This window comes from Halichoerus grypus, chromosome 14 (assembly GCF_964656455.1).
Source record: "Halichoerus grypus chromosome 14, mHalGry1.hap1.1, whole genome shotgun sequence".
Lineage (NCBI taxonomy): Eukaryota > Metazoa > Chordata > Mammalia > Carnivora > Phocidae > Halichoerus > Halichoerus grypus.
In genome coordinates this window covers 73,773,186-73,793,685 of record NC_135725.1, presented here as the reverse complement: position 1 = coordinate 73,793,685, position 20,500 = coordinate 73,773,186, and the positions used below count along the sequence as shown (strand labels likewise).

At 43.9% G+C, this 20,500-nt stretch overlaps 1 protein-coding gene across 1 annotated transcript in view; it reads right to left on the bottom strand.

The window, feature by feature from the left end:
• SNX30 (sorting nexin family member 30) overlaps positions 1–20,500 on the bottom strand; it is a 109,023-nt gene that overhangs the window by 54,715 nt on the left and 33,808 nt on the right. Inside the window, exon 2 of the mRNA XM_036122001.2 lies at positions 5,619–5,810. Within this exon, the coding sequence (XP_035977894.2) occupies positions 5,619–5,810 (192 nt within the window). The remainder of the gene's footprint in view (positions 1–5,618; positions 5,811–20,500) is intronic.

Below are 20,500 nucleotides of genomic sequence, written 5' to 3'. Positions count from 1 at the left end.
CTACAGCCTCCCTGCTGTCCTGGCAGGTGGAAAGCTGCTCGTTTTCTCCCATCTCACCAACTCCGCCCCACTCTCCAAGACCAAGAGTTGCTGTTGATATCCCCCTCATTCCGCACTGCTCCTCACCTCCACTGCTCCACGGCCCTGTGAAAACCTTTCTGAGGCTCATGCCATCAAGATATCTACATCTCTGTCCCTCTCACACCTGTCATCTACTGACATCCCATCATTTTCCTGATTCCCAGAGGATTCCAGTGCCAAAGGGGCTTCCTCTCCAAAGCCCCTCCATAACCTGGGTGCCCTCGAGATCTGTGAGTTTGCACACACAACACCCACCTCTGAGCCAAGAGCATCTCCTTCCATTCCCGTTGCCTCCCCTCAGGCTGTCATCTGGCAGAAAGTCAGACCTCCTTCTCTCCAACCAGCACCTCCTGTATTTCAGACTTTTCCACTTCCCAAGACCCCTGGTTTCTCAGCCTCTTGGAACCTACAGTTCCATGGCATTCTGTCTAATCCTATCTTTATTTCCTTCCTTATTCTCCATCAATTCCATAACCCATCACATCTACCTCTTATTTGCCAATATCCTAAACGTCCCTTCCCCTACTGTCCATCCACACGACTCTGGCAAAAATGCAACCGTGCACTTCCTGCTCTGCCACACGCGTGTGTGAGCACATTCCTGGAGGGAAAACAAAACAGGCAAACACACTAACTGACACACTAAAATCTCCCACTGGACCCTCAACATTGCCAAGCGATCTTCTCATACTTCCTCCGTCAACTCTCTCCTTCATTTTCCACATCGGTTAATGCAAAGCCTGCAGAAGTCCTGAAAACCTCCCAGCCTCACATCGAAACCTCCTGTTCGCTCTTAGCAGAAGACCTCATCATCTATTCCTAGAGAAAACTGCAGCTAGAAGCACAGAACCCTCAACTTCCTGCCACAAAGAACAAAACAAAGTAAAACAAAAACTTCCCCTCTACCTCTAGAAACAATGGAAGAAGTACGCCTCCCCCATCGGAGGCTTGCGCTCCCTCCACCTCTGCTCAGGCTACTCCCCTCGCCCCTGCTCAGCGGCTTCCATCCTCCTCTAGTCTCACCTTAACGTCTCCTTCTCTAGCAACGCTGGCCTCTGGGCGCTCACACAAGTCCTGCCCATCCTTAAAACCAAACAAAAAGTCCGCCCTCCAGCCCAAATCCACACTTCCTCCAGTTCCTGTTCTCACTTCACGGACAAACCACCAACACTCATGTCTCGTCTTCCTGCTCGCTCACTCAAACCCCACAGCACACCGGCTTCTGCCCAGCACCATCCACAACCCTCTCGTCATCAAATCTAAACGTTCGCTTTGTAATCCTTATGCATCCTTGACCTCTGAGTGGTGTTTAGCCACAGAGGCATCTAAAAAGAGGAGCTAGTTGCGGCCTAAGACTTGGGATTACTCAGGAGGTGGGGTAAGAGACAGGAAGGAGGATGGCTCCTAAAGGCCAGGCAGTAGACCGAGCACAGTGCTGGGGGCAGCGGGGCGGAACCATCCCTCTCTTGAAAATCACGCCTTGTTGGAAGAACGGCCACAGACAGATTCGGATTCAAGTCCTAGCTCCGCCACGTATCAGTTGCATGTTTTGGAGTAACTCTCTTAGTAGGTCTGTGTCTCAAGCTTCCTCATCCGCAAAGGAAAACCACCACCAGTACCTGCCTCATTGAGTGTGAGGATTAACTGACAATATATTTAAAGCACAAAATAAATTGATGGCCCATCCATATAGCAGAACACTGTCGCAGTCTTAGAAAATGATAGCACAGTCAGGCTCTGCGCTCAGTAGGGAGTCTGCTTGAGGTTCTCTCTCTCCCTCTGCCCCTCCCCACCCCCCCCTCCCCGAGCTCTCGCTCTCTCTCAAGTAAATAAATAAATCTTTAAAAAAAAAATGATAACATAAAGGTGTGCTTGCTGGCACTTACTAGCACAGAAAGATGCCCAACACATGAAGTGAATGGGCAGCATACAAAATACTCATTTTTGTAAATGGACAAAGACCAACAGTTCGGAAATTTATAGATGATTATTTCTGGCTGGTGAGCTTATTGGTGTTCTTTTATTTTATTGTTTTAGCTTCCTTGAGTTTTCTAGCTTCTCTACAATAAGCTCATATTACTTATATAATATAAAAGAAAAGGTTTCTATGACCAAAAAGTACAAGCATATGGTAAGTGCTCAGTAATTAGCTATTACGATGATGATACTTTCTAGGAGCCCGCAGCGAAAAGAGCCAGGGTCCGCCTGCCCTGAGGAGGCTGGGCTGACCCCCACCACTAGAGAGGACAGACACCCATGACTTAGATTTGGGTAGAGAATGCTTTGCCCACACTCGCTCTCAGCCCTAGGTTCATTTTAGCCCAGGCAAAAGCAGCTCTGTACTTTGTCCAGCTTTGGTCATCAGAAATCTGAATTAGGACAGGGGAGTCAAAGCTCAAAGTAATAAACTATTTGCACACTCTCTTCCTGTGACCATTAACTCTGCTAGAGAACCACAGCAGAAGCGGGGCCCCCGGGCAGGATCGGTCTGTGAGACCCCGTGTTCTGTGCGTCCTCTCCTCTCATCCCCACACACCACAGGCTGTGTCGTACCTAGGGATGTGTAGCTATGCTTTACTGCAATGTTCAGAAAGAAGGTCCCAAATGCACCCCCAAGAATATTAAACCTGGAGTCGCTACCTGCAACGGGAAAAGAAAAGGACTCCAGTTTGAAGTAAAACTTAATTCTGCAACGAGTTCACCAAGAGGTGGTGGTAACCCAGCCAAGGGAAAATGTGGAGTCGGAAGTGGGAGAAGTTCTGACTTATAGGATATCAACCCCAGGAAGAAGGGACAGAAACAAGAACACTGGGGGGAAAGAGGGAGGAAGGAAGGAAAGAGAAGAGGCACAGGAGAGCGCGTGTGTCAGCCTGTGACTCGAGAACAGAGGTCCTGCGGGATTAGCATTGCGGGAGGCGGGCGAGGCAGGGGAGGTCGACTGAATAGCAGAGGAATCAGGTGGGGGGGGGGCGGCAAAATGTGCAGGTAAGCAAGCACGTCTGTGCCAGGGAAGCAGTCACCTTGTCCTTCAGCTCTTTAGAGCATAAATTCAAGAAAAACAGGTTTTGCATTTCGCTGACTACAGGGTAAAAAAATAAGTTGACCCTGGGGGCGGGAGGGGGAGGGAGTGGAAATAATTCATGCGAATACATGTATCAACCTAGGACCTCTGAGGATTTAACATACATCTAAGTGCCTAGCCCAACGCCTGGGAAGCAGGGACCCAGGGGCCCCGGGGGATGGCGGAAGACGGCGTGCGTGCACGTGCGTGTGCACACATACACAGACAAGTTTTCAAATGTGAACCAGGTGCAGAAAGGACGGGGCAGGAATATCAAAGAAATATCTGAGAAAGGCTTACATGTCCATAGAGAAAAGATACTGTATAATCACTGCATAAATAATTAGGCAGATATTGAAAACCTAAGCTCTCTATTCATATGAACATGGAAAGGTCTTCAAAAATACTGTAGAGGGGAAGGTTAGAAAACAATATTACAGGGGGGCCTGGGTGGCGTCTGCCTTCGGCTCAGGTCATGATCCCAGGGTCCTGGGATAGAGTCCCACGAGCAGGGAGCCTGCTTCTCCCCCTGCTGGTGCTTTCTCTCTCTCTGACAGATAAATAAATAAAATCTTTAAAAAAAAAAAATTACAGAAATCTGAATTATATATATTTTAACTATGTATGTGCATATGTGAACACAAAAAAAGGATGGGAAGGACATACGCCAAATTTTAGCAATGGTTGCTTTTGGCGAGAACAACATAAGTGAGGAGGGCTAAGGAAGACTTGTATTTGGTCTTTATCATCATTTACTTTATTGTTCACAATAAAGCATTTATAATACTTGCATAATTTTTAAAATACAGCACTGTCATCCAATAAAAGATGAAGAAACAAAATTTGAGTGTACAGAACCTACTAAATTTTCAAGTGAAAAATTAACTTATCTTCTGCAATGAAAAAGAGAAAAGGCACAGAAGAGATGTTCATAAATATCTCTCTTAATACCATCCACTAAGGTGCCCTCAATCTATTAAAACTTCTAAAAATATCTGTAAATCCTTCTTCATCATGTGGCCTGTGGTGGAGGGGGGATATCACAAACAGGATGGTTTCCTGAATAAAACACTTTATTCAAAAATATAAAGTGATGACTCTAGGATAGGTTGAAACTGTAAATCAGTCTTGGTTTGCTGTAGTGGGGGCAAGCGACTCCATTTTGGGTTTCGTTTTCCCATATCCTTTTATAATAAATTGGTAATCAAGTAACACAAGTTAGAAGTATACACATAGATTAATATATGTAAAGTGATCGTGTATACTTTCTCCTAATAGTGTAAATATTGTTATTCTTCCTCTGGATCAGTGATTCTCAACCAGGAGTAACACTGTCCCCCCAGGGAATATTTGGCAATGTCTGGAAACAATTTTGGTTGTCTCCACCGAGGGCTGGGGGAGGGTACTACTGGCATCTAGTGGGTAGAGGTCGGCGTGCTGGTAAACACCCTACAGTGCAGAGGACACCCCCTACAACAAAGAATTATTCAATCTAAAAAGTCATTGCTGCCAAGGATGAGAAACCCTGCTCAAAACCTAAAATTGTAATGCTATTTTAAATATTGAGAAAATAATTTTCAAAAGTAAAAAATGACACATTAAAGTTATTCTTTTATAAGTGGAATTAGGTTGGAATGCCTGGGTGGCTCAGTTGGTTAAGGTCATGATCCCAGGATCCTGGGATAGAGTCCCCCATCGGGCTCCTTGCTCAGCAGGGAGCTTGCTTCTCCCTCTGCCTGCCGCTCCCCCTGCTTGTGCTCTTTCTCTCTCTCTGACAAATAATTAAAATTTTTTTTAAAAATACAATAAGTGGAATTTAGGTTAAAGAGTATGGGTTTGAAAATAAAAATGTTGGATTGACAGTCCTTAAAAATTCAAGTTAGAATCCTGGTTACCAACTTTGTAACCATGAACAAGTTACTTAAAGTTTCTGCTTCAGTTTCCTGATCTCTAAAACTGTAACCACAAGATCTACCTTTGAGGGTCGGTGTGAACATTAAGCCAGTCAATCTCAGCCCCCTGCTTCACTACCCGTGTGGCCCATAGCAGAAAGGCAATCAACCTTCATTCCCATCCTTCTCTTACTTCGCTCCCCCTATGATCCATTCCAATTACACCAAATTACAACCATGGTCTCACCAGAGATTTAGGATGATACAATGATGCATAAATTTCAATAGTAATGTGATATTAACTTGCTAAATAGTATTATGACCAAAAATAATGAAAGTAGAGGGATTAAATGTTTTATATGAAAGACTATAGTCACAATTTCTCCTTCATTTTAAAAGAAAAAATTCACATAGAATCCTTTTAATCTGAATACATCTAGTCTCTCAAAAAGCCACACCCACCATTGGAATGAAGGTGAACCGAGTCCTACAAAGGGAGGGAGAAACCAAGGCAGGAATCAGGTGGCAGGTCTCCAGTTCACCAAGACCATTCAACAGGGGCAGAAGATAATGAAGGGACCTACTTTGGTGGTGATCCTATACGTAATGTAGGTCTCCATCGTACAGACATGCTTCTTGGGGTCGTCAACTGTGACAAAGAGATCTCTGGTCTCGCCATCGATGTCATCATCAAGCTGAAGTCTGTTGAGAAGGGAAGATGAAGAAGCTGGACTCGAAGTACCTGCTGGAGTACCACCGTTGGGCAAAATGAGATCCTGAAAGAAGGAAAGAGTCACCTTACAATTAAATGAAAACACACTGTCTGGAGAACATTAGCAAAAGTGCCTTGTGTAGCCAAACCAAGAAACACCTCTACATACAAAAGTAAACGTTCAAAGAAACTGAGCCTCTCCCTACTAAGTGTTTCTTGAGTGCACAGGTCTTCTGGGACTGAGGGAAACAAACTATGGGAGTGCTCTGCACCAAATTCATGCCGACTCATCTTCCAGCAAGCACTGAAGGAACCTCCAAGATGCACACAGCTCAGGGACAGAGAACCTAACAGCCCCCACCATCGTCAGACTTCAACGGAGAGAGAATGCCAGGAGCACACCACGAGAGCATTCTCTTTCTCCCCCTTTCTCAAGACCACCACCTGGGCCCAGGGAAACATTAACAGATCTGAACCCTCTTAAATACTTGGCACATTTAAAAACTCAATCAACCATCACAAAGAGACAAGTAAACATGACGTGCCTCCTGAAAGAAGTTCACACGGCCACCTAAAAAGCATGCTTACCCAAAAATTGGATCTGAATCCTGAACAAATCTCTAGACACAACACCAATTTGTAGGAAATACAGAGGAGTGAGGGAGATGTTAAACCATACTATAAGGATGCAATCAGCAGAACCCACGCTGTGTGAAATTAAAGAGAACCAAGGACCCAGTTTCTTCAATAAATGAACTGCAAGGAGAAACAAAAAAAAGACAGAGGAGCACCTAGAGATACAAAGCAATTCAAGAGACCTATTAACAACTGCAGCAGATCCTGATTAAAACAAAATGTTAACAGATTTTGTGATATTCAGGGAAATTTGAATATTGATCAGTTATTTGACGATATTAAGGAATTATCAGGCATGATAATAAAAGTATTATGATTTTACAAAGTCTTCATCTCTTAGGAATATATGCTAAAATATTCATGGATGAGGGGCGCCTGGGTGGCTCAGTTGGTTAAGCGACTGCCTTCGGCTCAGGTCGTGATCCTGGAGTCCCGGGATGGAGTCCTACATCGGGCTCCCTGCTTGGCAGGGAGTCTGCTTCTCCCTCTGACCCTCCCCCCTCTCATGCTCTCTCTCTCATTCTCTCTCTCAAATAAATAAATAAAATCTTTAAAAAAATAAAAATAAAAAAATAAAATATTCATGGATTAAATGACAGGATGTGTGATATTTGCTTCAAAATAATGAAGGGTACGTAGACGGGGATATAAATGATACAAGATATGCCCCCAAAGTTGCTAACTGCTGAAGCTGGGACTTGCAGGTTCATGACACCAGTCCCCTCCTCTTTCGTGTATGTGTAGATCTGTCCACAATATAAAAGCTTTACAAGGGTGGGGAAGAGGTACAAATGCCAGAAAGGAAAGAGAAGGAAAAATTTTTTGAATTATGGACCTCTTTCTCTATAGGCCTTAGGAGGAAGTCACTTGATTAAGTTACGTTCCTATAATATCCAAAAAAGGTGCAGTCTTACCTTTTTTGGTTTTTAGGTTTAATAACAGACAAAGCCCTGTCTAGCAGTAGATGTGAACGCATCTGAATGTCACCGTAAATTCATCAGGAGGCAAAGACAGGAATAAGGCAAGAAAGTGACAGGACACCATGGAAAAAGGCTTGGAAACATTCTTGACCATCCGATCACAGGTCATCTGATCACAGGTCATCAGATCACAGGTCGGAGGTGGGGAGATGCTTTCCCTGAATTCTCTTCTTGTATGTAGGTTGGATTTGACTTAGCTCCCAGATAAGAGAACACAGAGGAAATGAGAGGTCAACCCAGCAGTCACATCCATGAGCTCTAGCTGATCATGGGACATCTGGGAAGAGGGCTGTGACAAGGTAGAGGGAAGTATGGTCTGGAGTCAAGGGCAATGTCCCCCCCACTCAGTGGATGATGGAAAGTAAACAGATAAGGAAGGCACCTTCCTTTGTCTCCATTTCTACTGACTGCAGGGAATTTAATCACATGCATATTTATGCAATGTCAAAAATATTTTTGTAGTTACTGAGCGGATACCATTTTCACAGAAGATACTTGTGGGAAGAGACCCCACTCTCCGCTTCTCCCCAGCCCGGGGGCTGGTCAAACCCCACAGCAGCTGCCCTCACTGCAGACAGGACTGCAGGGTCATCAGCAGCAGGGTCCAGCTGATCTGACCGCTCTGTCAGCAGACAGACACCACTGGGTGTGCACTGTCCGCGCCCCAGTGCCTGGGGGTCTGCAAGGACATCGCCTCTGGAGCTCCGTGATCACCATCGTGCCTCCCTCATTTCAGTACGTAATGTTTAAACACCGACCTCAGGCAAGGCACCACGCTAGGCATTGCAGGGGCCCAGCCTTGCTTACATTTCATCAACACTAGCACGTGGGGCCTCAAATCAGCTCTAGCCATGGCTGAACACCGCACGAGAGAAAGAAAGAACTCAAAATCTTTAGTCAGCTAAGCCACCCACAGCAGCTCTGCACTGTCTGGCCTTGAAGGATCTTACCAGCCTTGTTTCTCATGGCATCCGTTCCAGAACCCACCATGCTGTTTCATACCCCTCACCTTTGCTTGCAAAGCCACCCGTCTTTCTTACATAGTGGTCTCCAAGTATCTCACTGGAATCTGCTCAAATGCCCCCTCCTCTTGGAATCCTTCCTTGATTTGCCCCCTGACAAAATTAGTCAATCTTCTCAGTTCTTTGAAGATACTCCCACTGAAGCAGTTTTCACAGTTCTAATCATTTATTTATATATGTAACATCCACAAACACCGCAAGTCCCCAACAACTATGACTGTGCCTCGTTTACCTGTGTGTGTGTGTGTGTGTGTGTGTGTGTGTACGCGCGTCTGTCTGTGTGCCGGTCTCCCAGTGGCTCCAAGCCAACTCACCTGACCTTTGCTCTGGGGATCTCTGCCAATAACTTTCCAAAAAGAGCTCACACAAAGGTTGGAGATGTCTCGGCCAGACAGCGGGAAGTTAACTTGTTCTCAAGTCAGGTCACTGGGGTGGAGCGAGGGGAGGGAAGAGTCAGGCAAACAGATCTTATCACACTGAAGAGTCTTTCCACCTAGGACTGTGTGACCAGGGAAACGCTCCCACCCTTACTATCAGGTGTTTCACGGGCCATTATGTAAGCACATACCAATAGCCAGTGACTTACAAATGTCTACAATTTCCTAAAACTGGACCCCGCCAGCTGGGCTTTCCATGGCACACATGTACACAATGCTTCCATGTTCTTATTTCATCGCAGCTCAGGGCAGCCTTGTGAGGTTAGCAAGACAGATAACGTCTCTACCGAGAAGGAGGCAAACTCCAAAAGGTCAGGTATCGAGTCCAAATGAAGCTAGTCATCGCTATGCTAAGAGCTGAACCCAGGTTTCTAGTTCTGAGGTCAAGGTTCTTATCAAGCCGAATGCCTTTTGTGTGGCTTTTTCCAACCCAACAATGCCCCACAGCGCCATTATCTGGCCATAAATCCTTCTGGGTAAACACAAAGCTTCTGTTTTTAAAGCCAATCAAGGAAAGCTAACATTTCCCTGAGGGTCTTAATACAAGTTATGCCCCAAGTGACTCCGCCTCAAGATACAGTCCCCATGAGAAGTAAACGTGGAAGGAAAATATGAGAATCTTAGGAGGAAAAGGTCAGGGATCAGAGTCCTCTAGCAGAAGGTGTGCTTCGCTAAGAGACCTAAGTTCTCGAGCAGGTGCTGTGGAACGGCAGCACCTTTCTGACCAACATGAATTACAGAATGCAAGAAGTGAGAGAATCCTTGGCTCAACACAAAAGCCTCCTGTTTCATTTTCACTACCCTATAGTCAGGCTTCCACCCTGCAGCCAGAGAGCTCTTTGAAAAATCAAAGCATGTCACTCTCCTGCTCAAAACTCTCAAAGACATCCAATCGCATTCAGAATCAAATCCAAACTCCATCCCATAACCCATAAGGGCCAACAGGACCTCATCACTCTCCCTGACCTCATCCTTGACATTCTCCCCCTAGCTCATCCTGCTCCAGGTGCACAGGTCTTGGCTCATTTAGGCCTCAGCGCTTCCGTCTTCGCTGCCGCTCTACCTGGATCACTCCTCTCCCCTCACATTCCATGTGGTTGGCTTCTCTCTTCAAATAGGTTTCTGCTCAAATGACACGACTCAGGCCTTCTCAGCCCACAAAATCTAAAAATATCCCTGCACCCCTCTATCACTTTCCAGCCCCTTCCCTGGCTTTATGTTAGTCAAAGACTATCACTATCTGAAAACTTATTATGTACTGACTGACGGACTGACTGACAAGAGTAGAGACTTTTGTCTTATTCATTCCGCTATCCTCTGGCATACAGTAGGTGCTCAGTAAGTACCTGATAAATGAATGAGTCTTAGAAATAATCCAACTCAACCCCTTGCCAATAGCAGGGACTCAATAAATAAACTGAGCTTAGCAATGACTAGACGGTTCTGAAGTCCAGTTCCACTATTTACAAGCTGTGTGACTTCAGCAAGTTTCTTAATCTCTCCATGCCCTAGTTTCCTCATTTATAAAACGGGTATAATGGGATTGAGTGAGTTAGTATATGGAAGCAATTGGAACAGTGCCTGGAACAGAGTGGGTGCTAAAAAAAAGTGAAATCAACTTGTCTGCAAGTTTTCTTGAATCCCCCTAGAAACTATGGGGCTGGGTTCACAATAGATACTTAATAAATGCTGCTGAAAATAAAAATTGTATCAAGAGTCATTGCTGGTGCCTCAAATACACTTTCCTTAATGATTTTACTATAGCTACAGTAACCCTTGTGAAAATTACAACTACATACTTGATAAATAAATGAAAACTCCTCATTGTTCCAAAATATCAATTCTCACTTATGCAGGTTTCAGTTATAAGTGAATTTCTTCTCCCCCCTCTACCCCTTTCTACCTAGGAAGAGAAACACATACATAAGCCGCTTCAGAAACCCCTCTGGTTCAAAGACTTTCAGTTATTAGACCTACCACTGTAGTCAGCCAGCCACGAGATAGATTATTAAATTAACATAAGTCACTGGCAAAATTCTATATTACATTATACACAGGGTTTATGAAAAGAAAGTGGTATACATTAGGAGCCAATACGGATTTAATTTTTTAAAAGTCATGCTTAGGGGAAAAAAAAAAAAGAGAGACAAATCAAGAAATCAAGAAACAGACTCTTAACTATAGAGAACTAATGGTTACCAGACAGAGGTGTGTGGGGGATGGGTGAAATAGGTGATGGGGATTACTAAGGAGGGCACTTGTGATGAGCACTGGGTGACTAAAATAAAATCTTTAAAAAAAAAAAGTCATGCTTAAATACTCTAACTTCTCTTTTTGATACTATTAGGGGAATGTGGGCAACATGCTGATCTAGTTTCAGAAGAGCCTGACATCAGGCATCCTTATACCGAAGGGGAGAAGGCACATACCGTTCCTGACTTGTCTCCATTTGTACCTCCCTCCTGCCAAGCACGCAGGAGATGCTTGAAGAATGAATATGTCCTACACAAAGTGAACAGAACACTCTTGATTGTTGACTTTGCTGTAAAGTTGAATTTAAGCCCACTTTAGAGAATACATTCAAAGGGAAAATCCCAAAAATGTTCTGTTCAAAGACGCTCATAACAGAGCAAAGAACACAGTGAGCCCTGGAAAAATCCCAGGGGAAAAATCTTCCTTCCTTAAAAATGGAAGGAAGTAAAAACTACAAGCCTTCTAAAATGGATATTTATCCATTTATTTATCAAGTATGTAGTTGTAATTTTCACAAGGGTTACTGTAGCTATAGTAAAATCATTAAGGAAAGTGTATTTGAGGCACCAGCAATAACCAGGAAATGATCGTGTTTACATTAATAGGAATGTTACACACTCATTTAAACATTACAAATCTAGACTCCTAGATAAACTCCATGAGCTGGGCAGATGCACCTTTGCTTTCTCCCTCTTTCCATTCTCCAGATACTAACTTAACAACCCAGAGAATGGAAAAGAAAGAGCAGTGGGGGGAAAATAAAAGCAAAACAGTGACTGGAATTGGACGAGATTGGAAACCAGGCAAGAACGCCATCCAAATACCAAAACTTCCAAAGGTTTTCTACTGGATCTAACCGGGACACAAGTGAGGAAAGAACTAGGAGGTATCTTTTAACCCCTGTCCCTGAGGTCACTTAAGGTTATCAAGGTTACCGAAGAAGTAGAAAATGCCCTGAAGCCCTCATATACACTCTAATTTGAAAGGACAATCTTCTGGGGGGATGGGGGAGTGAAGGGCCAACAGGGGGGCAGAGAAGGACCACCAGAGTGGCTGGCTGCTGTGGGCAAGGGGATGCCATGCACAGGCAGATAGGCCATGTGAGGACCACCAGTAGAGGGAGGCCTGCCCACACGGCTTCCTCTCTCCATGAAGGGTGGAGATGCAAATGCAAGACAAAGGTCAGAGGAACATGAAGGCAGCTCGTCAGCTGCCCTGGGAGGGTCCACCAAGCACAAGGCAGGCAAGACTGCCAACTGAAGGAGCTAGGTTCTACTGAGATGGGGAGAACACTCGAAACAAGAAGGAAGCCAGGCTACACTGGATCCAGACACAGAGAGAAATGAAGCCAAGTTTCCAGAGGACTAACCAGGACCCTGGCTTTCTTCCTTCTGACTCTTTTCCCCACTGACAGATCACTCAACTCAACTGTCAACTGATTACTCAACTCAACCTAAGATCCAAGAAGACAATTCTAACATCATGGAGAAACAGAAGAGATCCAATAATTCACTTGTTCTGAGAGGAGGCAAATGGCACGCCTGCATTACCTCATTAGACACAAGAAAACCTAAAAATATACCCAGCCGATGTTAATTCATCATTCAGACCCAAGACGACAAAAACACGAAGAAAGTAGCACAGTCCTCAAGAGCAGATAAATATATGTATTTGAAAAAGATTTATCCCATGAAATAGAACACTTTAGGCCACATTTACTTTGTGCTCCTATTAAAGAAAAAAAATCAAAACTGGAAGAGGGAATAAAAAAGTTAAAGTATAAATTAAAAATGGAAGGAAGTAAAAACTACAAGCCTTCTAAAAGATGAGTCAGATAAAGTAACTTAGGAAACCTGATCAATACAGAAGGGAGTGGGGGAGGGGAGTAGACAATAACTATTTAAATTTTACCTCTATGTATTATTATAAATTATAAGGATATGCTATAAATAACTAAGCCAATAAACTTCTAAGTCTATATGAGATAGATGCCTTTTTAGGAAAATACATGGCTAAAATGAAATTTAGTTGAGGTAGAAAATCTAAATAAATAGCACAGAACTGTTGTCAGAGAACTTTTACTGAAAGGTAAGCTAAGCCCCATTGTTGTACAGCTGAGCTCCACTGAACATCAAGGAGTAAGTTCTGTTTTATTCAAATACTCTAAGACACATACTTTTAAAAAATGGAGAAACCTTTTAAATCATTTTATGAGGATTAATTATATTTGATATCAAAATATTAGGACAGAAAAGGAAATTAGATATTAAGCATAAACACTGTCAATAAAGTTAACAGCAAGTGGTGTATTAAAACAATTTTTAAAAAGAAGAATATTCCAGGATCAAGTCAAATATGTTCAAGGAAATCAAGAATAATTTAATACTAGGAAATGTATTAATGCAATTTATTACATTAACTGATTATATAATCATTGTTGGATATAATCATGTCCTTGTACAACTACCAAAATGCTTATTGGTATCATTCATTGGTAATGAATTGGTATCAGCCATTCCATTAAAATTGCTAAGTAAAATTAAGAAATAAAAGTAAAGTTCCTAAGGGGTGTGTGGGTGGCTCAATCGGTTGAGCATCCGACTCTTGGTTTTGGCTCAGGTCATGATCTCATGAAAAGATGTTCAACATCACTCATCATCCAGAGAAATGCAAATCAAAACCATAATGAGATAATCACCTCACACCTGTCAGGATGGTTAACCTCAGGGTGCCTGGGTGGCTCAGTCGGTTGGGTGTCTGCCTTCAGCTCAGGTCATGATCTCAGGGCCCTGGGATTGAGCCCTACATCAGGCTCCCTGCTCATCAGGGAGCCTGCTTCTCCCTCTCCCTCTGCCTGCTGTTCTCCCTGCTTGTATGTACTCTCTCTCTGTCAAATAAATAAATAAAATTAAAAAAAAAAAGAGTGGCTAAACTCAAAAACACAAGAAACAAGTGTTGGTAAGGATGTGGAGAAAAGGAACCCTGTGCATTGTTGATGGGAATGCAAACTGGGGTACCCACTGTGGAAAATAGTATGGAGGGTCCCCCAAAATTAAAAACAGAATCACCATATGACCCAGTAATTCCACTACTGGATATTTTCGCAAAGAATATGGAAACACTAAGTCAAAAAGATATATGCACTCCTATGTTTATAGCAGCATTATTTGCAATAGCCAAAATACGGAAGCAACCCAAGTGTCCACCTATAGATGAATGGATACAGAAGATGTGGTATATATAGACAATGGAATATTACTTAGCCATAAAAAAGAATGACATCTTGCCATTTGCATCAACATGAATGGATCCAGAAGGTATAATGCTAAATGAAATTAGTTAGTCAGAAAAAGACAAATACCATATGGTTGCACTTATATGTGGAATTTAAGAAACAAAACAAATGAACAAATAAGAAAAGAGACAAACAAAAACCAGACTCTTAAAATACAGAGAACAAACTGATGGTTACCAGAGGGAATATGGGGGGTGGGGGGGATGGGTGAAATAGGTGAAGGGGATTAAGAGTACACGTATTGTGATGAGCACCGAGTAATCACTGTATTGTACACCTGAAACTAACAGAACACTGTATGTTAACTATACTGGAATTTTTTTTTTTTAAGATTTTATTTATTTATTTATTTGAGAGAGAGAGAGAGAAACAGCATGAGAGGGGATAGGGTCAGAGGGAGAAGCAGGCTCCCCGCTGAGCCGGGAGCCCGATGCGGGACTTGATCCCAGGACTCCGGGATCATGACCTGAGCCGAAGGCTGTCGCTTAACCGACTGAGCCACCCAGGCGCCCTATACTGGACTTTTTAAAATAAATCAATTAATTAAAAAACAAAACAACAAAAACCAATACCAGTCCCATGGCAGACTTTTCCAGGAACCAGGCTGGATATGATGAGACTTTTGAAGAGAATGCAGGGGTGGGGCGGGGGACACACAACAACAGTAAAGTTCCTAAATATTTTAAAGAGTTTATATCAGAAAACATCAACAATGAACCTTCAAAACATTATGTGAAAGAAGCCAGACATCAAAGACCACATGTATCATTCCATTCATATGAAATGTCCAGAACAGGCAAATCCATAGAGACAGAAAACAGATTTTTGGTTGCCAGGGGCTTGAGGGAAGGGAGAACAGGGAGTGAATGCTTAAGGAGTATGGGACTTCTTTTTGGGGTGACAAAAATATTCTGGAATTAGACAGTAATGATGTATGCACAATGCTGTGAATATACTAAAAACCACTCAACTGTGTACTTTAAAAAAGATGATTTTTAGGGTATGTGAATTCGATCTCAATAATTTTTTTTGAAAAGCAGCAAACATTAAAGGCCTGTCTACTAAATTCAGAAACAAGATCCTGATACCTAATATCACCCCATTATTCAAACTGTTCCAGAAGACTCTAGCTAATGCAATGATGTCCATACAGTGGAGCTCCCTGCACTGAGGTGCCCGAGAAGAATACTTGAAAACATGCAGCGATCCACCACATCACTCCCTGGCAAGAGGTCAGTTTCCCAAATAACCCCCCAAATTATCTAAAATTGAAATACACTTAATAGGGAGAAGATGTATTTAGAACATTTTAAAATGATCGGTCTGAACTGATGTAACTGTAAGAATGTTCAGTGACAAAGGAAAGGACACAAACTATATGGGGAATGGCACTATCATTTGCAGTTATTAGCTTCCCTCCTGTAAGAGGATTATACATTCTGACTACTGCCAAGTGACTGTCCACAGGAGGGCACATCCCCACCCCCACCCCTCCTCCTTTTGGCTTGCCTATGTGACTTGCTCCAGCCAAAGGCACACAAGCCAATACGGCACACACACCAGATGGGAGCAGAGAGTATCAGGGCCTCTGCACCCTTCCACCAGCTCTCCGGTTCTCTCTCCTCCGCACCCCTCCACCGGCTCTCCGGTTCTCTCTCCTCCGCACCCCTCCACCGGCTCTCCGGTTCTCTCTCCTCCGCACCCCTCCACCGGCTCTCCGGTTCTCTCTCCTCCGCACCCCTCCACCGGCTCTCCGGTTCTCTCTCCTCCGCACCCTTCCACCGGCTCTCCGGTTCTCTCTCCTCCGCACCCTTCCACCGGCTCTCCGGTTCTCTCTCCTCCGCACCCTTCCACCGGCTCTCCGGTTCTCTCTCCTCCGCACCCTTCCACCGGCTCTCCGGTTCTCTCTCCTCCGCACCCCTCCACCGGCTCTCCGGTTCTCTCTCCTCCGCACCCTTCCACCGGCTCTCCGGTTCTCTCTCCTCTGCCTTGAAACTGGCATGTCCCATCGGGGGCTGCGCCTCCAGAATGGAGTCCCCGTGGACAAGAGCCATAGCAACAAACTCACAGCCACTGACGCATACCGTGACCTAGAAATTAATGTTTGCTGCAAACCTTTGAATTTTCGGAGCTCTTACCACAGCAAGGCTGACTAATGCATGTAATTATAAAAATGTCTATATAATTTTTTAAACCTAGATGGGAAATAGTGCTATCAACAATATGAAACTTTAAGCTAAAGTATCTTTTTTTCCCCCCTGTAGAGTTATTCAAATGCATCTTAACTGTATTTCCTAAGTTCCAGGACCCTACTTGCTTATTAGTAGGAAGCTCAATCCTCCTTCCTTCCTACGTTTGCCCTGGGATCCCTATCACAAATATTGTCTCAAACCTCCAAGGCTGCTTGCACAAGTATCTCCAAGTTCCCAAGGCCCACCAGCCTGTGGTTTCTAGGTTAGCATCTTCCCTGAACTTCTTACCTTTTCCTACTCTGGATTCTGGACCATTTCTTATGAGGTAAAGACTCTTCTTTAGACATGGGTTAAGATACCCCCTGTTTCAAAGCCTTATTTGTAGACTAATAAAGTTGTTTAGAAACTGAAAATATTTCCCTAGATTTTTTTTTTAAGATTTTATTTATTTATTTGACAGAGAGAGAGACAGCGTGAGAGGGAACACAAGCAGAGGGAGTGGGAGAGGGAGAAGTAGGCTTCTGGCCGAGCAGGGAGCCCTATACGGGGCTTGACCCCAGGACCCCAGGATCATGACCTGAGCCGAAGGCAGTCGTTTAACCAACTGAGCCACCCAGGTGCCCCTTCCCTAGATTTTCTATTGGAAAACCTGCCCTTTGAGTAAAATCCTCCTACGGACTTGATGCAAAAGAAGACCTCACCAGAGCACAAATGAAGTCAAAATGAAGGAGCACAAGTCCACATTCTTTGGCTAAGATCCCAGTGTCTGTTACTCGCTTTTTCTAAGAATCTCCAGACTAGCAGTCACTTCTCCAGACATTCTTGTGATTCTTAGGAGCAAAGATTTTTTCTCCCAGTCTCAGATGAATTTAAACATGATACCTTTTCATTCCTGCTAAGGACGATACTCTCTGTTTCAGCCACATCCTGAGCACCTCGTACATTAGCCCAAGTGCTAATGAGGAGCTACCAAACAGAACAGAGCTACCAAACAAAAGTGCTACCAAACACTTTAAAATAGTGTTTAAGGGACTCAGTCTAGCCGGGAACATGGGCGTGAAAACCTCTACAAGGCAATGCAATATGGGTTATAATGGAGCTCCACGCAAAATGAAGGAGGGGAGCAAAGGCTGCTGGGACAACTTGAGAAGAACGACTGAATTTGCCAACAGGAAATTGGCTGTGGAGGAGCTTGGCGTGTGAAGGAGGAGAGGTACTTACAAAAGCTTGTCCCTAACCGAATAATTACTAAGACTCACAACACAAAGGTTCTGCCTCTCTTGCTACTCAGGTATGTGCAAGCCATCTGGAGCATTCAAAAGCCCAGGCCAACAGGTTTCTAAACACACAGATTAAACCTCCCCAAAAGGCATATATTCAAAGAAAATGTGACTCTACCTAAAAACCTGCTCTCTTTTTTTGTCCTCCTTGACCCACTCTGTCGATTGAAAGCTAAGTAAAGGCATTCCTCCACTGATTTTTCTGCACCAAAATCACAGGAGGGTCTGAGGCATAAAGCCCCTCAGAGACCACCCAAGTTGTCTGTGTCAGAAAGAAGGCTTAGAAGTGGCATGCATGAGGTCACTCAAGGGGAAATGTGCGGAATTCAGGTCCTTGATTTCTATTCTAAAGCCGTGCTACATAATAACCTTGATGCTCCTCCTTGTACCTCCCATAAGAAGGTAAGTGATGGAGAAGACAAGCAGAAAAAAGACCAACTGAGAAAAACTTATATTATGATTGGTAATCAACAGAGGATAAGTGAAGTTTCATAAAGATCATGAAGCTAACCTACTGAGGATACTCCATCAAAGGTGCTCCTCTCCATGCTCTTCCTACGCTAACCCACTGCATCTGCTCCGATCTGTAACAGAAGGGTCCAAATGACTGGGCCTGAACTCTGGCTTTGTTCCTCTCGCCAGCCCCCATTTTCCATTTAGGACATGGAGGGTGTAGAGGTTAAAGAAAACACGCAATGTGCCTAGTATAATCCCTTAATAAATGTTAGTTCTTTCCCACCCTTCACCTAATACCTCTTACCTGTACCATTCATACATCTTACAAAACCTGGTTCTAGGGGTGCCTGGCTGGCTCAGTCGGTGGAGCATTGTGACTCTTGATCTCAGGATTCTGGGTTCGAGTCCCACATTTGATGTAAAGATCACTTAAAAATAAAATCTTAAAAAAAAACACCTGGTTCTAATTTTCATGTTCTTGTGCTACCATCTGACACCGTACTATATACATAGAACGCACTCCATATTCGACAAAACAAGTTAAAGTTCAAAGAAGGGGCATTCTGGTTTTCAGAACCAGAACCTGGAGGAAACAGTATACTATACAAAGCTGAATGTGTACTAGATGACCAAATACCTGTTGATGAATCATCATCCCAGAGCAAAGATTTTCAAGGGCAACAACCTTTCAAATGAGGAACAGAACAAGGTAGGACTCAATCACCAGCAGCAAGTGCCAAGGGGCTACTGTGGAGTCCATGCCTATAGCCCACACCACTCGGCTATGCTTAAAAAGTCTTGTACCTTGGAGCACCTGGCTGGCTCAGTAGGGGGAGCACGCGACTCTTGATCTTCGGGTTGCAGGTAGAGATTACTCAAAAAATAAAATCTTCAGGGGAGTCCGGGTGGCTCAGTCAGGTAAGCATCTGACTCTTGATTTTGGCTCAGGTCATGATCTCAGGGGTCGTGAGATCAAGCCCCATATTAGGCTCTGTGCTGAGCTTGGAGCCTACTTGAGATTCTCTCCCTCCCCTCCCTCGCCCCCGCCCCCCACTCTCCTCTTAAAAAAAAATTAAAATTAAAGAAAATCTTTAAAAAAAAAAAAAAAAGCCTTGCACATTTAGTAAGACTAAAAGTGTCCTTGCCTCAAAAATTACTTCAAGTTAACCATTCCTCTATAACTGGGACTCTTTCTCAGGGATCCATAAGCCCTTCATGCCAAAAATTATGTGCAAATTTTGTGTGTGCACGTGGGAATTTGAATCTTCCTTCACAGAGAACCTACCATTTTTAGAGTCCCCAGAATACCCATGGGGAAAGCAGTTAAGCCCTATAGATTCTAAACTCTCTAAATTAAAAAGAGGAAACAGAAGCACATTTCAACTTCCATGAGCTCCCCAAGTTCAAACCATCCTCTTACGGAGCGTCCTCACATGCCATGATGTGTGATGCATATATCCTACCTCTGAGGGTGGGGATGTCCTTAAACCCTCAACCCAAACCTAAAACTAACCCAAGATGAGAATTTGTTAAATTAGGAAGAAATATGTGACTATATTCAAATAGGTTACTTGCTCAAAGTTTCCCCTTGTACAGGATGCATACACAGTATTCTCTCAGTACTACTTTTGTTGGTATCAAGCACAGTTGTGTTGATTCAGGAATCTGCACCTTACCACAAAGGAGCTAAAAAATGTTTTTCCTCCCCCCGCCCAAAATGGGACTCTTCAAAGCCTGAGACAAGGCTTCCCCCACAGCATCCTTTTGAGAAGGCTGAAGTGTGCCCGGCTCTCACCCTAAAGTGCAAATGTATTTCCAGGCTTGAGGTCCACCTGGCTACCTGGTTGCTCCCGCTCTAATTCCCACGTTCCTACTGATGTGACTCAGACTGGATGTGGGGGATTTCTTTTTATTCCCAAGGTTAATGATTCACTGGCAAAGAAAAAGGCCCTCAATGACCAAGAGTCTGACCATAGTTTCAACAGTAAAAGAAAAAGCAGGAATAGGACATCCTAAACCAAAACAGCTCAAAAGAGTTTTACAACTAAGTAACCAGACGAGGAAAGCAGAAAAAAAGACAGCAAGGAGGGACACACGAGAAGCGGGCTCTGACCCTGGTCAGTCTGGCCCTCCAGACGTTCTGAGCTCAGAGGCAGAAAGCAGCCCTGTGAATAAAGTCAAGTGGAGGGATTTCAGACCAGGC